This window comes from Salvelinus alpinus, chromosome 20, assembly GCF_045679555.1.
Source record: "Salvelinus alpinus chromosome 20, SLU_Salpinus.1, whole genome shotgun sequence".
In the NCBI taxonomy this organism is placed as follows: Eukaryota; Metazoa; Chordata; class Actinopteri; order Salmoniformes; family Salmonidae; genus Salvelinus; species Salvelinus alpinus.
Window position 1 is genome coordinate 26,594,520 of NC_092105.1, and position 26,658 is coordinate 26,621,177.

The 26,658-nt window shown below is 42.3% G+C and overlaps 1 protein-coding gene across 1 annotated transcript in view; it reads right to left on the reverse strand.

Annotated features, from left to right (window-relative positions):
* Positions 1 to 25,993, reverse strand: part of LOC139546587 (5-hydroxytryptamine receptor 2A-like) — a 47,273-nt gene extending 21,280 nt beyond the window's left edge. The window contains exons 1-2 of the mRNA XM_071355139.1: positions 24,422 to 25,993; positions 6,874 to 7,074 (exon numbers count right to left, since the gene is read on the reverse strand). Of these exons, the coding sequence (XP_071211240.1) occupies positions 6,874 to 7,074; positions 24,422 to 24,905 (685 nt within the window). The 5' untranslated portion in view covers positions 24,906 to 25,993. The remainder of the gene's footprint in view (positions 1 to 6,873; positions 7,075 to 24,421) is intronic.
* Between the last annotated feature and the right edge of the window lie 665 nt (positions 25,994 to 26,658).

Consider the following 26,658-nt stretch of genomic DNA (forward strand, 5'->3'; position numbering starts at 1 on the left):
TCAAGATCAGAAATGCAAGTACTGCAATACAGTACTACATTACTAGTCAAAAGTTGACACACCGACTTATTCAATGTTTTTTCTTTATTTTGACTATTTTCTACATTGCAGAACAATTGGGAAGACATCAACAGTGCACTTTCTAATCAACCTGGCCCAGGTATCCTGGAAGGATATTGACCTCATCCCATCAGTAGAGGATGCCTGGTTGTTCTTTAAAAGTGCTTTCCTCACCATCTAAAATAAGTATCCCCCTTTCAAAAAATGTTGATCTAAGAACAGATACAGCCCTTGGTTCACTCCAGACTTGACTGCCCATTTGACCAGCACAAAAACACCCTGTGGCGTACTGCACTAGCTTCGAATAGTCCCCGTGATATGCAACTTTTCAGGGAAGTCAGGAACCAATGCACACAGTCAGTTAGGAAAGCAAAGGCTAGATTTTTCAAACAGAAATTAGCATCCTGCAGCACTAATTCCAAAAAGTTTTGGGACACTGTAAAGTCCATGGAGAATAAGAGCACCTTCTCCCAGCTGCCCACTGCACTGAGAATAGGAAACACTGTCAACACTGATTAATCCACGATAATTGAGAATTTCAATAAGCATTTCTCTACGGCTGGCCATGCTTTCCACCTGGCTACCCCGGCCAACAGCTCTGCATCCCCCGCAGCAACTTGCCCAAGCCCCCCGCCCCATCCCCCCGCTTCTCCTTCACCCAAATCTAGACAGCTGATGTTCTGAAAGAGCTGAAAAATCTGGATCCCTACAAATCAGCTGGGCTAGACAATCTGGACCCTCTCTACCTAAAATTATACACCGCCATTGTTGCAACCCCTATTACTAGTCTGTTCAACCTCTCTTTCGTATCATCTGAGATTCCTAAAGATTGGAAAGCGGCCGCGGTCATCCCCCTCTTCAAAGGGGGAGACACTCTAGACCCAAACTGTTATAGACCTATATCCATCCTGCCCTGCCTTTCTAAAATCTTCGAAAGCCAAGTGAACAAACAGATCACAGAATCCCACCGTACCTTCTCCGCTATGCAATCTGGTTTCTGAGCTTGTCACGGGTGCACCTCAGCCACGCTCAAGGTCCTAAACGATATCATAACCGCCATCAATAAAAGACAGTACTGTGCAGCCGTCTTCATCGACCTGGCCAAGGCTTTCGACTCTTTCAATTGTTATCGGCAGACTCAAAAGCTTTGGTTTCTCTAATGACTGCCTCGCCTGGTTCACCAACTACTTCTCAGACAGTGTTCAGTCTGAGAAGTAGTTCAGTGTGTCAAATCGGAGGGCCTGTTGTCCGGATCTCTGTCAGTCTCTATGGGGGTGCCACAGGGTTCAATTCTCGGGCCGACTCTTTTCTCTGTATATATCATTGATGTCGCTCTTGCTGCGGGTGATTCTTTGATCCACCTCTACGTAGACGACACCATTCTGTATACATCTGGCCCTTCTTTGGACACTGTGTTAACAAACCTCCAAATGAGCTTCAACGCCATACAACACTCCTTCCATGGCCTCCAACTGCTCTTAAATGCTAGTAAAATTAAATGCATGCTCTTCAACTGATCGCTGCCCGCACCTGCCCGCCCGACTAGCATCACTATTCTGGATGGTTCTGACAACTATAAATACCTTGGTGTCTGGCTAGACTGTAAACTCTCCTTCCAGACTCACATCAAACATCTCCAATCCAAAGTTAAATCTAGAATCGGCTTACCATTTCGCAACAAAGCCTCCTTCACTCATGCTGCCAAACATACCCTCGTAAAACTGACTGTCCTATCGATCCTTGACTTCAGTGATGTCATTTACAAAATAGCCTCCAACACTCTACTCAGCAAATTGGATGCAGTCTATCACAGTGCCATCCGTTTTGTCTCCAAAGCCCCATATACTACCCACCACTCCGACCTGTATGCTCTCACTGGCCTCGCTACATATTTGTCGCCAAACCCACTGGCTCCAGGTCATCTATAAGTCTTGGCTAGGTAAAGCTCCGCCTTATCTCAGCTCACTGGTCACCATAGCAACACCCACCCGTAGCAGGCACTCCAGCAGGTATATTTCACTGGTCACCCCCAAAGCCAACACCTCCTTTGGCTGCCTCTCCTTCCAGTTCTCTGCTGCCAATGACTGGAATGAATTGCAAAAATCTCTGAAGTTGGAGATTTATATCCCCATCACTAACTTTAAGCGTCAGCTGTCAGAGCAGCTTACCGATCGCTGCATCTGTACATAGCCCATCTGTAAATAGCCCATCCAACCACCTACCTACCTCATCCCCATATTTCATTTTGTTTTTCTGCTCTTTTGCACACCAGTTTTCTGCCTGCACATCCTCATCTGCACATATATCACTCCAGTGTAAATTGCTAAATTGTAATTACTTCACCGCTATTGGCCTATTTATTGCCTTACCTCCGTACTTCATTTGCACACACTGTATACAGATTTTTCTATTGTGTTATTGACTGTACGATTGTTTATCCCATGTGTAACTCTGTGTTGTTTTTGTTGCACTGCTTTGCTTTATCTTGGCCTGGTCTTAGTTGTAAATGAGAACTTGTTCTCAACTAGCCTATCTGGTTAACCTTTTCTCAATACAGGGGGTGCTGTTTCCACTTTGGAAAATATCGTCTCCAAATTAAACTGCCTCATACTCAATTCTTGCTCGTACAATATGCATATTATTATTACTATTGGATAGAAAACAATCTCTAGTTTCTAAAACCGTTTGAATTATGTCTGTGGGTGAACCAGAACTCTTTCTACAGCGAAAATCATGACAGGACATGCGAAGCTCTGAAAAATAGTCTCTGATCTCGGTTCAGTTTTAAGCTCTGTGTGTGCCCTATGGATCGAAATGAACTGCACCCGCCTTCCCCTGGATGTCAGTAACCAATGAGAAGTGGAATGGCGTCTCTACGTGTTTCTCAGAGTTTATAAAAGGCAATGGAGTGAGATGTCCCTTCTTTTCGACGCTCGCCAGGACGCAAGGGAGGACATCAGAATGGCATGCTCAAAAGCTCTCGTTATTGACCAAAGATCTATCCGTCTGTGATTTAATTCGATATAGGTGTTAGAAACATCATAACGAAGTTATTTGAAACCGATTTATATCAGTTTATGCGAGTATATTGCTATTTTTCGGAATTTCCTTAGTATTGCGTTTGAGGATTTGGACATGTGTGTGCCGTGTAGCTATCGTTAGCTGCTAGTTCCGAAGTTGAAGAGGTCGTTTTACAACAAAGCAACGATTCTTTTGGACAAAGGACACATTGCCCAAGATACTGATGGAAGCTCGTCCAAAAGTAAGAGTTATTTATGATTTTATTCCGTATTTATGTGGAAAAATGTAAACGCAGTTGTCGGCCATTTTTTGCGGCACTAGTCTGGCTGTAACTCACAATGTATGTCTTGTAACGTTAATTTTAAAAATCTAAATCAGCGGTTGCATTAATAACCAATGCATCTTTCATTAGCTGTCCAACCTGTATTTTTTTAGTCAATCTAATCGATAAATAATCGTAAATATAGGTGCCTTTCCAAGATGGCGCCGGCCAGAATGCATGCCATGTTTTGACAGATTACATTGCATAACCACGATTTGTGATGCTAAATATGCACATTTTCGAACAAACTCTATATGCATTGTGTAATATGATGTTACAGGACTGTCATCTGAAGAATTCTGAGAAGGTTAGTGAAAAAATTAATATATTTTGGTGGCGATAACGGTATCGCCCCTTTTGCATTGATTCAATGCTGGGGTGATGTTAGCTCATGTGGTATGCTAATATAACGATATATTGTGTCTTCCCTGTAAAACACTTAGAAAATCTGAAATATTGTCTGGATTCACAAGATCTGTGTCTTTCGATTGCTGTATGCTGTGTATTTTTCAGAAATGTTTTAGGATGAGTATTTTGGTAATTGACGTCGGTCTCTGTAATTATTCCGGCTGCTTCCAACGCTATTTCAGATTGCAGCTGCAATGTAGAACTGTGATTTATACCTGAAATATGCAAATTTTTCTAAAAAAACATATGCTATACCATAAATATGTTATCAGACTGTCATCTTATGAAGTTGTTTCTTGGTTAGTGGCTATATATATCTTTATTTAGTCGAATTAGTGATAGCTACTGATGGAGTAAAAAACTGGTGGAGTAAAAAAAGTGGTGTCTTTTGCTAACGTGGTTAGCTAATAGATTTACATATTGTGTCTTCCCTGTAAAACATTTTAAAAATCAGAAATGATGGCTGGATTCACAAGATCTGTATCTTTCATCTGGTGTCTTGGACTTGTGATTTAATGATATTTAGATGCTAGTATTTACTTGTGACGCTATGCTAGGCTATGCTAGTCAGCTTTTTTACTGTGGGGGGTACTCCCGGATCCGGGATGAGTACCAAGTAAAAGTTAAATAAAGGTGAAATAAAATAAAAAATATGTATTCTTGTAGTAAAAATAAATAAATGATAGTCCCACTAAGGGCAAACCAGATGGGATGGCGTATCGCTGCAGAATGCTGACCTTGAATTCTAAATAAATCACCTACAGTGTCACCAGCAAAGCACCCCCACACCATCACACTTTCTCTTCCATGCTTCACAGTGGGAACCACATGTAACCGATGTGAAATGGCTAGCCAGTTAGCAGGGTGCGCGCTAATAGCGTTTCAATCGGTGACGTCACTCGCTCTGAGACCTTGAAGTAGTTGTTCCCCTTGCTCTGCAAGGGCCGCGTGGAGCGATGGAGCGATGGGTAACGATGCTTCGAGGGTGACTGTTGTCTGTGTGCAGAGGGTCCCTGGTTCGGGGCGAGGAGAGGGACGGAGGCTATACTGTTACATTGATGCTGTTGACCCGGATCACTGGTTGCTGCGGAAAAGGAGGAGGTCAAAAGGGGGGTGAGTGTAACTGATGTGAAATGGCTAGCTAGTTAGTAGGGTGCGCGCTAATAGCGTTTCAATCGGTGACGTCACTCACTCTGAGACCTTGAAGTAGTTGCTCTGCAAGGGCCGTGGCTTTTGTGGCGCGATGGTAACGATGCTTCGTGGGTGTCAGTTGTTGATGTTTGCAGAGGGTCCCTGGTTTGAGCCCAGGTAGGGGCGAGGAGAGGAACGGAAGCTATATTGTTACACACACATGCAGAGATCATCCGTTCACCTACTCTGCCTCTCACAAAGACACGGCGGTTGCAAACAAAAATCTCAAATTTGTACTAGTCAGACCAAGGGAGAGATTTCCACCAGTCTAATGTTTATTGCTCATGTTTCTTGGCCCAAGCAAGCATTTTCTTATTACTGGTGTCCTTTAGTAGTGATTTCTTTGCAGCAATTCAACCATGAAGGCCTGATTCACGCAGTCTCCTCTGAACAGTTGATGTTGAGATGTGTCTGTTACTAGCATTTATTTGGGCTGCAATCTGAGGCTGGTAACTCTAATGAACTTATGCTCTGCAGCAGAGGTAATTCTGGGTCTTCCTTTCCTGTGGTGGTCCTCATGAGAGACAGTTTCATCATAGCTCTTGATGGTTTTTGCGACTGCACTTGAAGAAACTTTCAAAGTTCTTGAAATTTTCCGCATTGACGGACCTTCATGTCTTAAAGTCTTTGCTTATTTGAGATGTTCTTGCTATAATAAAGCTGTTTGAGAGAATGCCAAGAGTGTGCAAATCGGTCATCAAGGCAAAGGGTGGCTACTTTGAAGAATCTTAAATCTAAAATATATTTTGATTTGTTTAATACTTTTTTGGTTACTACATGATTCCATATGTGTTATTTCATAGTTTTGATGTCTTCAAAATGTAGAAAATAGTACAAATAAAGAAAAACCCTGGAATGAGTAGGTGTGTCCAAACTTCTGACTGGTACTGTAGGCCTACCTTGAAAATCGGACATTTCCTCAATTTGGTGCATAAAAGTCCTTGTAAAAATTGTAGCCAATTTATAAGTTATTACATTTTTTATCCGTTTTCATGAGAGATTTGGCCTCTTTTGTTTGTTTCCGCAGCTTCAATTGAACGGTGTTGCGCAACTCTGTCGCGTTAAAACCAGGTTATTATGACGACAACATCCAACGTTGGCTTCAACTTGGCTTTCCATACAAATCCTTCCATTACAAAAGGAACCAGTTTTTTGGTCGCTTTCTCATTTTCTAACAGCGATGGTGAGATTCATGCTATCACTATTCATGGCTCTATTCATGGTGCCTGCGTCGGCCATGTAGGCTACAGAAAAAATCGTCATGCATGCACAATTTATTTAGTCAGGCAATGTCCCATTTATTCTCACATATTTTAGAATGTAATAATAATTAGAAAATCAATGCATTGGCAAGACCAACATTTTTTTATTATTCTTAGTGCTAATGCCCTCCCTACTTGTTGGCCTTTTTGCCCTAAATGCATTATTCTTAAAGTGGTAATGGGGGATGTTATATATTAGGCGCTATATGTACAATTATGTAAATTATACTATTGTATAACATTGAGGTCAGTGAAAATAACAATTAAGTGCTTGGAAAAGTCCCTGAAAGTCCTTGAATTTGACTTACCAATGTCTGTATGAACCCTGCTTAAAGAATGTATAGTCCTAGGTCTATGTTGTTGTATAGGTGGCGTTATGGGCCAATTTGCATATATTCACACTTATTCCTCTAAGTGCACATGTGGAACTGCACGAAAATCCTTTTTATTTTTGTTTCAAACCATTTTGAAATGTTGATCCCATTATTTATAGAAAGACCCACATGCTCTCTCTTCCTCTCTCTCTTCCTCACTCTCTCTATCTCTTTCCCTCTCTCTAAAGTAAGAGGGCATCATATACTTGTGCAGGCTTGTCTTCCAGTCTCTTACCCACAGAGATGGTCCAGACAGCCATGATCTTGAGGCGAGCTTTGGTTCGGGAGTTGAAGCGGCTGTGGTGGAGGGGGTTTCTGATGGCGATGTAGCGGTCCAGAGAGATGGCACACAGGTGCATGATGGAGGCTGTGGAGAACAGCACATCCAGGTAGATCCAGATAGGGCACAGGTCTGAGGGCAGGGGCCACCAGTGGTCTGTAGGGGGGACACAGTGAAAACTCAATGAACTCTGGGAAATAGTTTTTTTGCGGATGTACTTTTTTTACAGAGGAAATTAAATACCAATTACAGCAAGCCTGTCTTGTAATGGGAATACCAGTTACACGATATATGTGAGACTTTCAGCACCTACCACATTTATTTTTATGGAATTAGTGTTGGTTGTAAAATGCATTTGCAGAGACAGTGAAGTTTTTATAAGAGTTGTTGGGTAGTAATAGCAACTAAAAAGCTTCTTATGAGGTGACCAAAACACATAAAATAGAATGACTCAGATGCGTGGAACACCTCCAAACCCTCTAAAACATAGTTTGTGTGTGTGTGTTATAAAGTAAGTCTGATGTTCACACACAGCGCAAAGCAGCCTTTCTCAGAATGTACAAGGCAGTTTAGAGAGGCCCCTGTGCCCTATCTTTTGAGAAACTGTAGCTACATCCCCCATACAGACACAACTAAATACAACCTCCAAATGAAAAGAGTACACAGTAAAAGTGCAGAATAAAGACCAGGCAGTAGAATGTGATAATAAGCTGGAGATAGGGAATCTCACTGTTGGCATGTGAGATGTGGTAGTTACACTGTTTCTCCATTCTCCCATTTATCCTCCTCTATTTCTATTTCTCTCTGTTGGGAGGTCACAGACTCCCTCACTCCTCTCCTCTCTCCTGAAGGAGAGCCTTACGTAAAGCCTGTTTATTTGGACTGATTGTCACGGACTGACAGCCCTATGTCTCTCTCTTTCTCTTCCTTCCTCTCTATCTCTCTGTCATCACACTTCATCACTCTTTCTCACTTCTCTCTTTCCTCTCCGATGGAGGTGGAAAAGGATTAGACCTCCAGCAATGCTAATGCCTCTTTCTACATCTTTTTATCAGCAACTCTCTCTCTCACCTCTCTCTCCATCTCTTACCTCTCTCTCACCTCTCTGAAGTGGGAAGTCATTAGACCTCAAGCCGTCCCGGCATGCACTTCTCTATCGTATAAGATATTTTGGTCTGCCCATCTGAGTGCCATAATGGATGGAGGGAAGAGAAAGAGAGGTAAGAGTGAAGATATAGGGAAGGGGGAGGAAAATGGACCCAGTCTATGTTTGCAGATTAGGATCTTATAATGATGATGATGTGCCTCCTGTGGCCTGTATAGTCTAGTACCTTCCCTACACGATTTTGCCATGAATTTTCATGATCGGGGTGAAATCCTATGAACTTGGGCTAGGACCAGTACGTTGGGACTCGCGTAGTTTGAGCGGGTCAAGGACGCACCGATGATGGCTGTTCTGTTCTCCAGACCCCTGTCGGATATCCTGATATGTTGGTTGTACATCTTGTGCTACAATGTGATTTGGCAAGGACTGCTGCCAATAGCCGATGAGCACTCAGCATGTGAGACCAAAACAATGATAGCGAAGAGGAAAGCAACAACAACACGCACTGTGTGGACCGAGTTGATGGAAGACAGATTGGTTCAGCTGTGGAGAGAAATCCGGTGCTCCGGATTTTGCTCATTTAGACCATTTGGTTGGTCCTTAAGTGAAATCTCGACCCACAAGGGGCACAGGGCCATGCAAATGGCCCCATTATTATTTTATACAAGTCTATATTCTGCACCTCTGTCTCTTTTTTGATGTTTCTACACATAACAATGTGCACACTAATACAGCAGCTTACTGTTTTTTCCTACGCCAACTGAGAAACGCAAGGCAGGATCAACTAGGGAATCATCGTGTGATGCGAGCACACGCATGCTGGGGTTTGATGATGGACAGAATGAAAGATTTGGGAAAATGTGAGCAAGTTAAGATTTTAGAAGTCGTGTAGTATATGACCAGCAGATCCTGCCTGATTTGGCTCCATCCCACCCTGTAGGATTTAGCCTAAATGAGTCTTTCTGACCTGCAACCATGATGCTGGTCTAAGGCCAGGCAGAGCAGCCACAGTCAATTACCCCTCAACGCTTTTTGAAAAGAAGTCTGCTGAAAAGGGACCTATTTTCACTCCTTTCAAAAACTCAAAAGCACTTGACACTGAAGCATTTCACAGCTCCGGCAGAGAAGTGCACACGCTCGTCTGTACACCCTAAGAAAGAGGACAAGTCGGGTTAAGTTATAATTTTTTTTCGCTTGTCCGCCTGCTGTACCCAATGGGGTAAAAACGGGAAACAAAACAATATTGACTGACGGAAGCAGAAGAGAGCCCAGAGGCAGGGAATCCAGGGAAGCAGCCTTTATCCACAGAGGGAGGCTGTATATTTTCATACAGATATTGGCAGGGGCATCAATCTGGGCACTGGAGATAAATGAAAGAGCTTTTCTCCTCAAACTCGCTGACAGCTTCAGGCTTGCTTGCCTTCCCCCTGACCAAAGCTGGATTTGTGTTTCCTACCAAACAGAGAGCAGGGTGGAGGGAGAGAGGGGGAGAAGAGTGTTAGAGAAGGGGAAAGAGGACGAGTAAAAGATAAAGTGAGAGGAGAGGGGCATAGATGGAGAGAAAACAAAGAGATGGAGAGCTAGAGACCTGCATGACCACAAACTGTATATACACCAAGTCTTTCATCAACGACTCAGACATAAAGAGTCGCTCCAGAGACCGCTAAAGGATTTGTTCAATTATGTGGACCCAACCGGCATAGAGAAATCTGAACAGGGTTTTTCTCTCTACCCCTGTCTTATTTACTTCCTCAAGGCTGCCATACTGTATGTCAGTGGTGAATTGTAAATAGTGTATTTCTAATGTGTTTCTCTATAATCTCTCTTTCTCTCTCTCCCTTTCTATCCTCCTCCTCCTCCTCCTCTCTCTCTCTCTACCGCTCTACATCAAAGAAATTCTAAAAGGTGCTCGTCACAGTCATTACCATACAGAATGAGTCTGACTTTATAAACCCTAAATCTCTCCACGAACACGTGAAATAAACTAATTGACATGAAAGCTCACAGAACTCTATTCCACCAGGGCCAGTACAATGGGGTAAAAATCTTGACACAATGACAGGTTATTCCAACATAATGTCTGTGTTCTGACAAAACCAATCCTGTATATTAGCTGGAAGATTGTGATTCTTATTCAGAACAGCAGGAGGCCTGCTCCTTTTGAGAAGATTACATTCACAGTTATTACATTCTGTTCAGAACCTAGAAACACACCATCAGACCATGTGAGTGTGTGTATGATGTTGAAACAGCCAGGAAATGTGTTTGTAATAATAATGCAACGCTTCTATTCATTTTCAGGTGTGTCATTAGAAAAAGAGATGGAGATAATTGGAGATGAGAGGGTGAAAACGGAAAGCTCTGAGATGGAAGAGAGTAGAAGGCAATTTGCTGATCATCAATTTGCTGAACAGTACAGCCTAAACAAACAAGTCACATGGGGGAGAGAGGTGAAGAGCAGAGCAGGGGGAGTGAGGTGAAGAGCAGAGCAGGGGGAGTGACTGACCAGCAGGGTAACCCGCAGATGTCTGGCGGCATTTTTATGAGATCCTATGCGACCTTATATTTTCTGTGGGCTGAATCCAAACTTGAGATGCATGGGCGTAACTTAAACCCTTTGTAAATGATGCATGGAAACTCAAATTCAATTCAAACCAACTGTAACCTTGCAGATTTGATGAAAATGAGATCTGATGGGGCGAAAAATCTAACCATCTCTTCCCGCTTGCACTCTGTAACAGACATGTCTTATGATCTTCACCAATTCAGGCCAGTTAAGGGACGGGTCAAAATTTACTGGGGGCAGGGGTGGTCTAAAACAGGGGAGTGTTGTCAAACTTATTTTTATATATATATTTTTGTTTTGGGGATGGTTGTGCTTTTTTTCTTATTGAAGGCCAACATCCCGGAGTCACCTCTTCGCTGTTGATGTTGAGACTGGTGTTTTGCCGGTACTATTTAATGAAGCTGCCAGTTGAGGACTTGTGAGGCGTCTGTTTCTCAAACTGGACACTCTAATGTACTTGTCCTCTTGCTCAGTTGTGCACCGGTGCCTCCCACTCCTCTTTCTATTCTGGTTAGAGCCAATTTGCGCTGTTCTGTGAAGGGAGTAGTACACAGCGTTGTACGAGATCTTCAGTTTCTTGGCAATTTCTCACATGGAATAGCCTTAATTTCTCAGAACAAGAATAGACTGACGAGTTTGAGCCTGTAATCGATCCCACAAATGCTTATGCTCCAGATACTCAACTAGTCTAAAGAAGGCCAGTTTTATTGCTTCTTTAATCAGAACAACCATTTTCAACTCTGCTAACATAATTTCAAAAGGTTTTTCTAATGATCAATTAGCCTTTTAAAATGATAAATTTGGATTAGCTAACACAATGTGACATTGAAACATCAATGATGGTTGCTGATAATGGGCCTCTGGACGCCAATGTAGATATTCCATAAAAAATCAGCCGTTTCCAGCTACAATAGTCATTGACAACATTAACAGTGTATAGACTGTATTTCTGATCAATTTGATGTTATTTTAATGGACAAAAAATGAGCTTTTCTTTCAAACACAAGGGCATTTCTAAGTGGCCTCAAACTTTTGAACGGCAGTGTATATTTATTAAAATGTTAATATCATACAGTGGACACATAAGCCTATAGGCCTTTGCATGCAATGCCCTGATAAATTTAGTGCTCAAATCTCTGACAACTGAACCATGAGGTGGACAATTATTGTTTTAGGAAAGTAGCCTAAAAACCAATACAAGTGCTACACATCGAAACACAAGGAATACTGCTTTTGTAATTTGTTATAGGCTGTTTTTAAGGTAACGTAAATGTGGCTCACTTGGCCAATATCCCTTGTTTATTGATGGTGCTGGCTGCACCAGACTGGATCTGAATGCATATGGGTGTCCGGTAAATGTATCAAATGTCTGGTGCATTAAAATCTTCCCTGTCATGTTGTCTGGTGCCAAATTTTCCTGAAGGAAACTCTGAAATGGCATATTGTTTTTATGAAGAATATTCGCTTGAAAATCTGTCGCCAATAGGATGGAAACCTAGCTAGTCAAGTGTCATTTTGATTATGCCTGCACATCATGGTTCACCAGCAGCTCCACACATCTAAAGAATAAGCAACAAACCAAACAAGCTTGAAAGAATTGTACTTAAACTTCCCCCTTATACTCATCTGGAGGTTGAGCATTTTTCGTCTCTATCTCTGTAATCAAATCAAATTGTATTTGTTACATGCTCCAAATATGTAACGGATGTGAAATGGCTAGCTAGTTAGCGGGTACGCGCTAATAGCATTTCAATCGGTTACGTCACTTGCTCTGAGACCTGAAGTAGGGTTTCCCCTTGCTCTGCAAGGGCCGTGGCCTTTGTGGAGCGATGGGTAACGATGCTTCGTGGGCGACCGTTGTTGATGTGTGCAGAGGGTCCCTGGTTCGCGCCCGTGTCGGGGCGAGGGGACGGTTTAAAGTTATACTGTTACATTGATGCTGTTGACCCGGATCACTGGTTGCTGCGGAAAAGGAGGAGGTTGAAAGGGGGGTGAGTGTAACGGATGTGAAATGGCTAGCTAGTTAGCGGGTACGTGCTAATAGCATTTCAATCGGTTACGTCACTTGCTCTGAGACCTGAAGTAGGGTTTCCCCTTGCTCTGCAAGGGCCGCGGCCTTTGTGGAGTGATGGGTAACGATGCTTCGTGGGCGACCGTTGATGTGTGCAGAAGGTCCCTGGTTCGCGCCCGTGTCGGGGCGAGGGGACGGTTTAAAGTTATACTGTTACATATACAACAGGTATAGTAGACCTTAAAGTGAAATGCTTACTTACAAGCCCTTAATCAACAACACAGTTTTCAGAAAAATACCACCCTCCCAAAAAAAGAAATAAAAGTAACAAAGAGCAGCAGTAAAATAACAATAGCGAGGCTATATAGAGGGGTTACCGGCACAGAGTCGATGTGCGGGGGCACCGGTTAGATAATTGGTAATTGAGGTAATATGCACATGTAGGTGGAGTTATGAAAGTGTCATTGCCTAGATAATAACAGAGAGTAGCAGCAGCGTAAAAGGGGGGGGGGGGGCAATGCAAATAGTCTGGGTAGCCATTTGATTAGATGTTCAGGAGTCTTACGGCTTGGGGGTAGAAGCTGTTTCAAAGCCTCTTGGACCTAGACTTGACGCTCCCGTACCACTTGCCATGCGGTAATGTGTCTGTATCTATGTAATTGTATATGTGCAGTACATTCGGAAAGTATTCAGACCATTTGACCTTTTCAACATTTTGTTACGTTACAGCCTTATTCTAAAATGTATATATATAAAGAAAACTCCTCATCAATCTGTACATACAATACCCAATAATGACAAAGCAAAAACAGTTTTTTAGAATAATTTTTTTAAAATAAAAAATAAAAAACAGAAATATCTTATTTACATAAGTATTCAGATCCTTTGCTATGAGACTCAAAATTGAGCTCAGGTGCATCTTGTTTCTATTGGTCATCCTTGAGAAGTTTCATGAGTCCACATGTGGTAAATTAAATTGATTGGACATGATTTGGAAAGGCACACACCTGTCTTTATAAGGTCACGCAGTTGACAATGCATGTCAGAGCAAAATCCAAGCCATGAGGTCGAAAGAATTGTTAGTAGAGCTCAGAGACAGGATTGTGTCGAGGCACAGATCTGGGGAAGGGTACCAAAACATATATGCAGCATTGAAGGTCCCCAAGAACACAGTAGCCTCCATCATTCTTAAATGGAAGAAGTTTGGAACCACCAAGACTTTTCCTAGAGCTTTCCACTCGGCCAAACTGAGCAATCAGAAGAGAAGGGCCTCGGTCAGGGAGGTGACCAAGAACTCGATGGTCACTCTGACAGAGCCCCAGAGTTCCTCTGTGGAGATAGGAGAATCCTTCCAGAAGGACAACCATCTCTGAAACACTCCACCAATCAGGCCTTTATGGTAGAGTGGCCAGACGGAAGCCACTCCTCAGTAAAAGGCACATGACAGCCCTCTTGGGGTTTGACAAAATGCACCTAAAGGACTCTAAATCCATGAGAAACAAGATTCTCTGGTCTGATGAAACAAAGACTGAAATTTTTGGCCTGAATGCCAAGCGTGACGTCTGGCGGAAACCTGGCACCTATCCCTACGGTGAAGCATGGTTATGGCAGAATCATGCTGTGGGGGATCTTTTTCAGCGGCAGGGACTGGGAGACGAGTCAGGATCGAGGGAAGGATGAACGGAGAAAAATACAGAGAGATCCTTGATGAAAACCTGCTCCAGAGCACTCTGGGGCTAATGTTCACATTCCAACACGACATCGACCCTAAGCACACAGCCAAGACAACGCAGGAGTGGCTTCGGGACAAGTCTCTTAATGTTCTTGAGTGGCCCAGCCAAAGCCAGGACTTGAACCCGATCAAACATCTCTGGAGAGCCTTGAAAATAGCTGTGCAGCGGATCTGCAGAGAAGAATGAGAGAAACTCCCTAAATACAGGTGTGCCAAGCTTGTAGCGTCATACCCAAGAAGACTCGAGGCTGTAATTGCTGCCAAAGGTGCTTCAACAAAGTACTGAGTAAAACGTCTGAATACTTATGGAAATGTGATATTTCTGTTTTTTATATGTAATACATTTGCAAAAAATTCAAAAAGCCTGTTTTTGCTCTGTCATTGTGGGGTATTGTGTGTAGATTGATGAGGGGAAAAGGACAATTTTAGAATAAGGCTGTAACGTAAGAAAATGTGGAAGAAGTCAAGGGGTCTGAATACCTTCCAAATGCACTGTATCATCTCATCATCAGCTGTTAACTTTTTTCTTGTGAAAAAGTTGCTGCATTATAGCCTATAGGGTTCAGTAATAATAGGTCTAATATATGCAGTATGAATGAACGTCTAATTTACACATGTCCATCTGTCTTCACTCGTCCCTTCTGCAGATTCAATATTATGGCTAGTGCTATCGGCTTTCGGGGTCACCTATTTATTTTTTAATTGTTAAGATTATTCTTTTTTTAATTGCAGCTGCAGAATTTTTAAACAAGCATATCCTTAGAATACCGTTGCTTTAAATCAGTGTGCATGTGGGCACACGCTGGGCACACACGTAAGTTCAACGTTTAATTTTAATTTACATTTCGTTGAGTTTTCAACTAATGTGAATTCAACCAAAATACCCTTAAGTTGATTACTTTTTGCAAATCCAATCACTTTTGCACATTTATTCAAGATTTTGGGGGGTTGAAATGACATGTAACCAACATTGATACAAACAGTTTTTACCCAATGTGAAGCACCATTCCCAGAAAGTTGTGGGAAGGTTGTATGCAAAATAACCATAGAACAACTACGCTCTCAACAAGCTCTAAGAAACATATGGTTCTCAGAACGTTATGTGCGAGCTGGGTAATCGCTTCAGGAAAAAGTTTGGGAAACCAATTATCCTACTAAGGCTCTTGTAAGCTGTTTCTGTATATTCTGTTTATGTCTCTCTTGTTATCTTTCTCGATTTAATTGTTTAATTTCAAATGCTTTATTGGCATGAGTGCAAGATACAATTTTGTTGTTGAATTTAAACAAAACTAACTTGGTTATAGAGTGATATGAATGTTGTAGAATGTACTAGAGTGACTGAGAGTCACATACATAATTTCATAGCCCTGTGGCCACTGACCTTGACAGGAACACAAAGCAACAAAACACGATAACCAATGAGAAAATCTAGGAAAGAATACAGTGGATAGGAGCAGACATTTAAGGAGGTAGTCGTCTCTTTCCGTCTGTCCATGTCTGTCTCTCGCTCTGTCTCTCAATGTGTCTATTGCTCTGTCTCTCGTTCTGTCTCTAATTCACTCATTTCCTCTGAGACCTTTGACTTTTGCTGCAGTTTGGTGTTTCAGGTAACATCAGTAGTCATCTTGGGTATTCTGACTGAGCTTGAATCGCAGTTCATTTGGAAACATCAGATTAGCTTCACCACAACACCTGTAGTTACAATCTATACCCTCACACGTCAGATAAATGTCAAAATAGAAGGGAAGACACCAGTCTTTCTACATTGTTTACACATTCTACAATTCCTCATAATATTCAGAGAATGAAGCTGACACGTACAGTCCATCTACTGTGTGCCATACTATTTATGTCATAAAGTGTTCTGCATTCATTTTCACCCAACCAAAGACAATTTCTCAGTCATCAGTAATTGCTGTCTGGTCCACAGGTTCATAGTTTGGATAACTGAGATTTCTTAACAACGACTCTGAGAGTACAATGCAGTATGTGTCACACTTGCACACCTCACACAGTGAGGCCAATAGTTACAACGCTTGAGTCAATGGATGAGAGTCATGGCAACCAGTCATTTGGATTTAAACTGGGGTTCATCATCACCCTGGTAACAGCATTTATGTCTGACGTGTTCCCAAATTGTCTATCACCGTGGATACAGTGTTCATTACTGATATCCTGTATTATTCTGGGGTTCAATAGCAGTATTTTTTTGTTTGATACCAGGTTCTTAAAAGCCAATACTGACTGTGTGTGTGTGTGTGTGTGTGTGTGTGTGTGTGTGTGTGTGTGTGTGTGTGTGTGTGTGTGTGTGTGTGTGTGTGTGTGTGTGTGTGTGTGTGTGTGTGTGTGTGTGTGTGTGTGTGTGTGTGTGTGTGTGTGTGTGTGTGTGTGTGTGTGTGTGTGTGTGTGTGTGTGTGCGTGCGGTGCATGCATGTGTACAATCTGTCATGGTTGATGCCCCCATTCCTGGTCTTGACGTTGGTGTAATAGGGTTTTATAACTAGTTAGAGGAGGACTGGAAGCAGTCAGAGACTCCAAAAATAAACACACAGCCATATAAATAAATACATCCCCCAATCCACTACCTCTGCCTCTAACTGCAGCATTTACACAGTAAAGCGCTGGTGGGCTCCAGTAGGTAGAATTTGAAACACGGGGCCTGTACCAATAATACAGACGCATAAACAGTGGATCAGAAACAAACTATCAAATATCCATGACCATGACATCATGTACCAAAGAACCCCAAATGAGGGTAGTTATGTAGCTCAAATAACGGTGGGAGGATAAGCAAGAAAAGATGTTCACCTCTCTTGATCTCTCCATTTCTCTTTCTCGGTCTGTTTTCTAAATTCTTTCTCAAACTGCCCCGTATCAAACACCTATACATTCAGTCATCCTCCTCTTCTCTCTGTCTCTCTCTTTCTCTCCTTTTCTCTCTCTCTCGCTCTCTCTCTCTGGTCCCTCTTTAGTCCCGTTTATACCTGGTGCTAACATGTGTCCTTTGTCCTGATCTTGTCTACATTCTAATTTTGCCCACATTTCCCAAAATGTGTTTACGCATGGTATTAAAATGTGTCTGTTATCCATCCACTGTGTCTGCACTGTGAACAGATTTCCTGGTCCCTTATGCAAATTATTTCATAGCTATTCTTTCAAAATAATATTTATTTATTTATTGTAAGACACATATTGATGTTCTCAGTCAATGGTACCATCTGCCAATGATTTTTGAGGGCAAAATAATCCTGATTTAAATAGTTTCTCTATCCCAATCTGTCGACACTTGTAAGATATCCAGACACAATGTGTGTCTGACTATCTCCAGAGGTGGGCAGGATGATCTGATCACAATCAGATCACAATATGTCTTTTGATTGTCTACACCTTTCTAAAAATGTGGGCACAATCAGAATGTGGACAAGATCAGGACAAAGGATGCAAGTTAAAACCAGGTATAAACAGGGCTTCTGTCTCGTCCTTCTCTTCCCTCTGTCTCTCTCTCTCGTTCAGATGTTTCTCTCCCAGTCCCTCCCTTGATTGAAGCATCAGGAACTCTATCATTCCCATCTCTTGTCTTTCGTCCTAGAAACCAATTTCTTTATTTTCCTCCTCTTGTATCTCTCCGTCTGTGAATTACCTGAGGGGTATACTACAAAGCAGCATCGATGAGTTAGCCAGCTAACTTTGATAAACAACCAGAAACGTACATACTGTATGTGTTTTTGGTTGTTAAGTAGACCATGCCCATTTTAAGTTTATATCTTAAATAAATAATTTCAGAATATTTAGGCAAGTTAGCAGGCTAACTCCTTGATCCTGCATTGGTGTATACCCCTCTTTTGCCCTGCTAACACATCTGGTTCTCTGAGAGCAGATAATGACAAGGCTTTGTTTTGTGTTTGGTCGTGTCTGAGAAGAAGCTGCTGAGACTCAGTCGTTCCTTCATTTTTTTGTCCTTTAGCAGACGCTCTTATCCAAAGCGACTTTTTGTCCCAGACCTGTTGTTTTTCAACTCTTGATGATCGGCTATGAAAAGCCAACTGAAAATTATTCATGATTATTATTTGACCATGCTTGTCACTTATGAACATTTTTGAACATCTTGGCATAGTTCTGTTATAATCTCCACCCGGCACAGCCAGAAGAGGACTGGCCACCCCTCATAGCCTGGTTCCTCTCTAGGTTTCTTCCTAGGTTTTGGCCTTTCTAGGGAGTTTTTCCTAGCCACCGTGCTTCTACACCTGCATTACTAGCTGTTTGGGGTTTTAGGCTGGGTGTCTGTACAGCACTTCGAGATATTAGCTGATGTACGAAGGGCTATATAAAATAAAATTGATTGATTGATTGATTGACTTAAAGGAGCAATTAAGTGCCTTGCTCAAGGGCACTTCAACAGATTTTTCACCTAGTCAGCTTTGGGATTCAAACCAGTGACCTTTCGGTTACTGGCCCAACGATCTTAACCGCTAGGCTACCTGGCACCCTAATTCTCATACTGGCTGCTCTTTTGAATCTTGTTTTGCTGCTGCTGGCTTGACCTGAAATTTCCCCCATGTCTGGTTAAACGTCTGAGCACAAACCAAGTTTTCTCCCTAACCACAGAACCACTCATCTCTCTCTCTCTCTTGTTCTCTCTCTCTCTCCATCTTTCTCTCTCTCTCTCTCTAGTCCATCACCCAGGGGATTAGGTCTATTTTTACCAAGGGGGTAGTCTTCTTCTATAAAGACAGTCTAAAGAGCGAGGGTCAAAGAATTTTAGGGGGTTATATGAAACACATTTCCCCTTAGTTAAGCATTAGTCATAACCCACTGGGCAAAAAATGGTTGAATCAACATTGTTTCCACGTAATTTCCTCCCCAGAAAATCTATGCGATGACGTTGAATCAACATGGAAAACTAATTGGATTTGCAAAAAATTATCAACATAAGGGTATTTCATCTTTTTTTCAAACAACTTTTACCTAAATGAAATGTTTTGATTTCACATGAAAATCAACTAAAAGTCAATCAAAACTAGACATTGAACTGATATCTGTGCCCAGTAGGAAGACAATGATTAATTCTCTATGTCATGATCTAGACAAGACCAATAAACTAGAGCACACTTACTCCATCGGCAACAGAACATGGCATACCTGCCCGTCAAAAACTTCTGTCTTCAAAAACTCTGAAAAGAGGTCTCTGTTTTTCTCTGTCATGCACCCCTCTAAGAGCGAAACAGTACATGAGCGGAAGCAAAACAAAGCAAAGGAAAGGAGAGCGATTAAAGCCATGAAAGTGGTGGAGGTGGGAGACACAAACCAGGTATCAGGATCCTGACATAACCGAGAAGAGAGAGAGACAAATCAATAAAGAGATTAAATCATTTCCTTATTTCCAGAGGGCAGTAGAGCTGAATGAGTGGCGAGGCTGAAGAAAGGTGCTGTCTTCCTGTCTAACAGTCCCACAGGACAGGACTGGAGGGTCTGGCTAACCTCCATTAAGACCATAACAGAGTACTCTGTTCTCATGAACATCCAGACGTCGCCTTTGGTGACCACTCAGCCCAGTTAAAAGTGTCTATAAAACAGAGTGATTGATTATAACTCAGTGGACCATGAAGGCTTTAATCTCGCAAGCCTTCTAAGAATGGCTGTCAGGTGAGACTATTCATGTTCATCTTCTACCCTACCTTGAATCAGAGCCCTGTGGTGCTGTAATCTGGTGTCACATCACCAAAAGGCAGACAATTAATAAACCCTCACATAATCTATGGCAATGGCAAGCTAATAAAGTATTGGTTGACTCTGAACACTGTTCAAAGGGTAAAACCTAATTTATATGCATTCATACGAATCAAGACGTCTAATCGCCAACAGCATGTAATGGACAGACAGGCCTGTAATACAGTTGTTGTTCTCTCTGTAATGAAAAGATTCTCTGTTTGCTCAGTCTTTTCATGTGCCAGATGAATCCAATCCACTGTGGGCAATTTAGCGACAAAGTAGCAACACAAGAAAATAATGACAAAGTATCTGACGAGTTTCTGTTGGCATCCCAACGTTTAATGGGTTCCTTTGTCTGCTTATTAAAGGGGAACATCTAATAAGCAGCAGAGGTCGTACTTTTCACAGAAGCACACTTCCTTCAGACTAATTTACTACACTCCTCATTTTCATGCAAATGAGGTCCCTACTTAGGGCTTAAAGCTCCTTATAGAATCAGACTTGTGACATTTACACATTTAGAAAGGCACGGAGAGGGACTTAGGAAACAACAGACTGTCTAACTCCAATCCCCGGAGAAGCTGGGAAAGAGAGAGAGAGAGAGATCTATTCAGAGAGAGTCAGCACTCTATTCAGTCCTCTCCACTCCACGTTTCAGGTGAAAAAAATGATGGTGACATTCATTACTTGCACAAAGCATTGTGGGTATGTGGTATGTTCACCAGACCAGATGGGGGTGGAGGCTTCTAGTAAGGGGGCCATAAATCAAAATACAAAGCCATATAGGCAAATATCTGACAGCTTCCATAGTATGACTGTACATGTCTATCCAGCTTCCAGAGTAAAGTTCTCTCTAAGGGATGCTCGCAATATAGCCCATATTCAGTAACAATCCCAGTAATTGGTACGTTCAATGCTACCAGTTTATTAGGTACACCCGTCTAGAACAGGGTCAGACCCCGCCTAGCCTCCAAAGTAGCCTGAATTCTTCGGAGCATTCTACACAATGTCGGAAACGTTCCACAGTTGCTGCAGATTGGACAGTGGTACATAGGTGCGCCCGAGTGGCGCGGTGGTCTAAGACACTGTATCTCAGTGCTAGAGGCATCAATTCCAGGCTGTATCACAACCAGCTGTGATTGGGAGTCCCATAAGGCAGTGCACAATTGTCCCAGCGTCATCCGGGTTAGGGTCATTGTAAATAAGAATTTGTTCTTAACTGACTTGCCAAGTTAAATAAAGGGGAACAAAATAATTCAACATTCATGCTGTGAACAGCCCGTTCCATCTCATGTCAAATATGTTCTATTGGGTTGAGGTCTGGGGACTGTGCAGGCCAATCAAGTAAACTGAACTCGCTGTCATGTTCCAGGTAATGTTTTTCCACTCCTCAATTGTCCAGTGTTGGTGATCGCGTGTCCACTGGAGCCGCTTCTTCTTGTTTTGAACTGATAGGAGTGGAACCCTGTGTGGTCATCTGCTGCAATATAGCCAATCTGTGAAAAGGATCAACAAGTTGGGCGTTCCGAGATGCCTTTCTGCACACCATTGTTGTTCTGTTTATGGACCGCCTGTTAACTTAGAAGATTCTTGCCATTCTTCTTCGACCTTTCTCATCAGTAGCTATTTTCGCACACAGGACTGCCAAAAAACTGGATGTTTTTTGTTTGTCGCACCATTCTCGGTAAACACTAGAGACTGTTGTGCGTGAAAAGCCCAGGAGGACGGATGTTTCTGAGATACTGGATCCGGTGCTCCTGGCACCGGCGATCATACTGTACCACTCTCAAAGTTGCTTAGGTCACTTGTTATGGCCATGCTAACGTTCAATAGAACAGTAACAAGATGCCTGTCTGTCTACTTTACAGTGATGTGACTCACTGCCTGTAGGAGCGATACATTTTTGTGAACAGGTTGGTGTAGGTAATAAACTAGCCGGTGTATATAACATATAAATATAACCAAAATATCAACACATTGCAAAACCACAACCCCAAAATGTATTGAATTAAAATTCTCCAAATATTTCTCTGGCTCTTATTGAGCCACTTGTGAAACCAAATAGCTGGAGTTTCCACGCATGACTTAATCATTCTAACAATTTTAATAATAATGTTAAACAACCAACTATTTCTGTACAACACAACAATGAAGAATGTCAGCCCCAGCATACATTGATAATGATAAGATTTTGGGAGATTGTTAGACTTCAGTGCAGCTTTCGATATCATTGATCATAACATATTGCTGAAAAAACGTGTTATGGGTTAACATCCTCTGCCTTATCATGGATTGAGTGTTACCTATTCAATAGAACACAGAGGGTTTTATTTCATGGAAGCCTCTCTAATGAAAATTCGTTTGAGTGTGGTGTACCACAGGGCAGCTGGCTTGACCCATTATTGTTTTCTGTTTTTACTAATGACCTTCCACTGACCTTGAATAAAGCCTGTGTTTCCATGTATGCTGAACAGTATACACGTCGGCTGAAACAGTAAAATAAATAACTGACACCTTTAACGTAGAGCTCCAGTCAGTTTTAGATTGAGTAACTAGAAATAGGCTGGTGCTAAATATCTCAAAAACAAAAACATTATTTTTGGGACAAATCACTCACTCAAACCTAAACCTCATCTGGATCTATTATTGAATAATGTGGCGATTGAGCAAGTTGAGGAGACTAAACTGCTGGCTGTTACCCTAGATAGCAAGCTATCATGGTCAAAACATATAGACTCAATGGTTACTAAAATAGGAAAGAGGTCTGCTTTCTTGACATCTCAGTCAACCAAACATTTTTTTTTTTGGCAAGAAAAACATAAGCAAATTGCAGTTTGTCCAGAAGAGAGCAGCATGCATTGCATTTAGATGTACACGGAAGGTGAATGTCAATGACATGCAGTTCAATCTCCTGGTTCAAAGTTGAGGAGAGATTGATTGCATCACTGTTGGTCTTTGTGCGAGGTGTTGATGTGTTGAAGGTGTCTGTTCAAGCAGTTGGCACACAGTTCGGACACTCATCGGTATCAAACAACACGTGCAACCAGAAGTCTCTTCACAGTCCCCAGGTCCAGAACAGAGGCTGGGAAGCAAACAGTATTAAATAGAGCCATGACTAAATGGAACTCTCTGCCACCCCAGGTAACTCAAGCTAGTAATAAAACCAGATTCAATAACCAGATAAAAGAGCACCTCATGGTACAACAGGGACTGTGAAGAGACACACAGACATTGTTTCATGTTTGGACCCCAGAAAGAGAAGTGTCTGCCTCGGCAGCAGCTAATTTGGGATCCTAATAATTATGAAATACATACTAAATACTACAATAAATAAATTAAGAGTTTCATTCCAAAACGCTATATATCCATTTTCAGAAATGTAGGTAAATGAGCTTTTATTGTTTAAATAAATTATGAAAGAGATTGGTGTGTTTTTTTCACTATCTAATCATTGTATGGGGTTGTTCAATGACAGACCTATTTATTTCAAATCTATCACTTTATTTCAGATGCCTCACTCAGAGAAATAAGTAGTACTGATAGGTTTTACACAGTCAAATGTAACAAATAATTACATTTTTAATACAGAACTGTACACATGATACATTTGTGACTACAATATTTAATTTAAAAAATATATAATAACTCAATACAGTAATAGGAGATATGTATGTAAAACATTTACATTTGACATTTTAGTCATCTAGCAGATGCTCTTATCTAGAGCGACTTACAGTACCTGCATTCTTCTTATTAAGATAGCTAGGTTAGACAACCAAATCCTGTACAGTCAAATATACAGGATACGACCATTCCATTCCAGCTAAGCAATGGATATATAGCATTTTGCAAAAAACCCATTTTCATAAAAATCTAAAATCTATTAATACAAAATCTGAGAACAGTAATGTAAATGTCAAATATACAAAACACACTCTTGTTTATAGACTTTGTAAGTATTATGATGTAATTCTCTGTTTTCTGTTTTTTTGTACGTCTTTACTGTGCTGTGTCTGAAATCATTAAAATCCAGACAGAAAATATTTACACAAGAAGCCACCTAATATCACACAGTCAAACTCTTCAGTCATTTAGTAAGTTCACCATTCTGCGATTCTCATCGTTTTAAACATCGCACGGTGTTTCAACACAACGGCTCTTTATGTCATCGTTTTTATCTGAGCAGTCAACGCCCAAATGTTTTTCTAAAGTAATCTGGTATCATTTCATTTAAATCCAATAAGCAAAAAATAAAACTGCACCAATCTTCATGTTAAACTACCTCTACAAATAAAAACCAAAGTGTGCAAGCCAAAGACAAATGTAAATGTTTAACCAAACAATGAGACAATAAAGTTTTGAACTTGAGCTGGAACTCACCATAGAGAATTGTCACCATGGAGATGGGCATGACCAGGATGCCCAGCAGCATGTCGGCGACAGCCAGCGACATCAAGAAGTAGTTGGTGGCGTTCTGGAGCTTCTTCTCCAGAGACACTGCGATGATGACCAGGATGTTACCCGTCACTGTAACGGCGATGACCGCCAGGATCAGCAAAGCAGCCCAGTTCTTGTCCACTGCTGTTATCCCCTTCACACACTGCGATGATTCCAGAATCCTTGCTTCATCACTGTAAACCCTGCCGCTATGCGTCCAGTTGCCTGGCGGAAAGTCATGCACATTGCCGCCATCATTCCCGTTACACCCATTTGAAAAATTCCTGCTTTCATTTCCCAGAAGTCCCTCTGGACCATTAGGCCAAGGGTCAGGGTCGGGGTCAAAGGACGGAAGCGTTATGGCTCTGACGGCAGAAGAGATCAACTCCGATACGTTCCCATGCAGGTTCATTATGTCAGTCGCCATACACCTCCAGCACGTGCCTTACAATGACACACTAACTCTTACAAGTCTGTTACGTGGTGAGAGAGGAGCAGAGAGGGATAGGTCTGGTCCTTAAGAGTCTCCACATGCTCAGAGCTCAAAGTCAACCCTCATAATGTCTGTCAGTGTTAAACTACATGTGGGATTAAGTCAGAGGAGGCTATCCATGGGTACAGACTTCACCTCTGTTAATTCTTGAAGTAGTCGTAGCTAATGACGGACGGAAACGGAGAGCAACAATAACTTGGCAAAACTCCCCCGAACAATAGAGAGCTCTATGACTTTCGCTCTGTTCCAAGTATTCCAAACCGGAGGGCAATTACCCTAAGCACGATTTCTCACATTCAATCCTTTTCTCAGGTCCACATTATTACCTGTTGATCAAAGAGGTTGAATCCATTTGAAATCAGGAAAGTATAATGATAAGAATGTGCTCAACTCTAGTGTGCCAGTTTGGACAGAAGGTATCCACACTGTCAGAAGGCAGCGATCGCTCGGTTTAAACCTGACATCGTCATTTCAATGGAGAAGATGAGACAGGAGGTATGTGTGTGTGTCAGGAAATCCTCAGGTGTCTCTGCTGCGCTCGCTAGGAACTGCACCTGTGTGTGTGAGTGCTATGGAGATGGATCAACAGCATAATGAGTGACGACAGGTGTCACAGACACTCTTCCTCCCTTTCTTACTGTCACACACACACACTTCCAGCCAGGTCCGCCCTCTGTGCTGGGAAGGTGGTGAGTTTCGCCGGATGTGATGGATGGAAAATGGTGGTTTGGGAAAAACAGTCACACTGAAAACATTCCTCTACCTTTATTCCGTTTCTCCTTTTTTTCTTCCATATTCCTTCAGCCCTTTAGTCCAGCCTCTACAGAGCCCAGATCGTTTTGTTTCCTCTTTGACAAAAGACAGGGTCTTCAGGTCCCCTGATTATTAGGAAGTCCCCTACAGCTCTACACCTCACCTCAGCCACCAGTCACTGAGCACTACTCCACTGTGTGCCGTTTCTTCTCTCTCACACACACACACTCACATGCGCTCTCTCTGCCTGCCTCACTCTCTCTCTTTCTCTCCCTCACTCTCTCTCTCTCTCTCTCTCTCTCTCTCTCTCTCTCTCTCTCTCTCTCTCTCTCTCTCTCTCTCTCTCTCTCGCTCTCTCTCTCTCTCTCTCTCTCCTTCTCTCTCTCTCCCTGCCTCTCGTTCGCTCTCCCTGCCTCTTTCTCTCTCTCGTTCGCTCTCCCTCCTGCCTCTCGCTCTCCCTGCCTCACTCTCTCTCTGTTCTGCTCCCCTCTCCACGTACCTCTCTCTCTTCCTGTTTCACTCACTCTCTCTCTCTGTCCCCCTCGCTTTCTCTCTTTCTCTCTGTCACACTCACACAGGGCAGGCTTTCTGTACTGTATTTCAGGCAGCTCTCCCTCCTGGCACATTCCAGGGTAGGTCTTCAGTTTACACACAGTAGCTTTAGGAGTTGTTCTGTGAGAGCTCATAAAGGTATTGCTTCGCAGTGAGAAATCAGTTGAATCCAGGCAGCGTAGTGTGCATACAGGGTTCTTTCTGAGCAGTGTCTGTGCCGAGTACCACAGAGCAAGAGAACACCCTGTTGTGCCCACCGAAGGACCACCTCATTCCTCCCACTCTGGGGTCTCTCACATACTCGCTCAAACAGAAACATGTAGGAAGACATAAAGTACAAGCACACACACACACACACACACACACACACACACATTACATA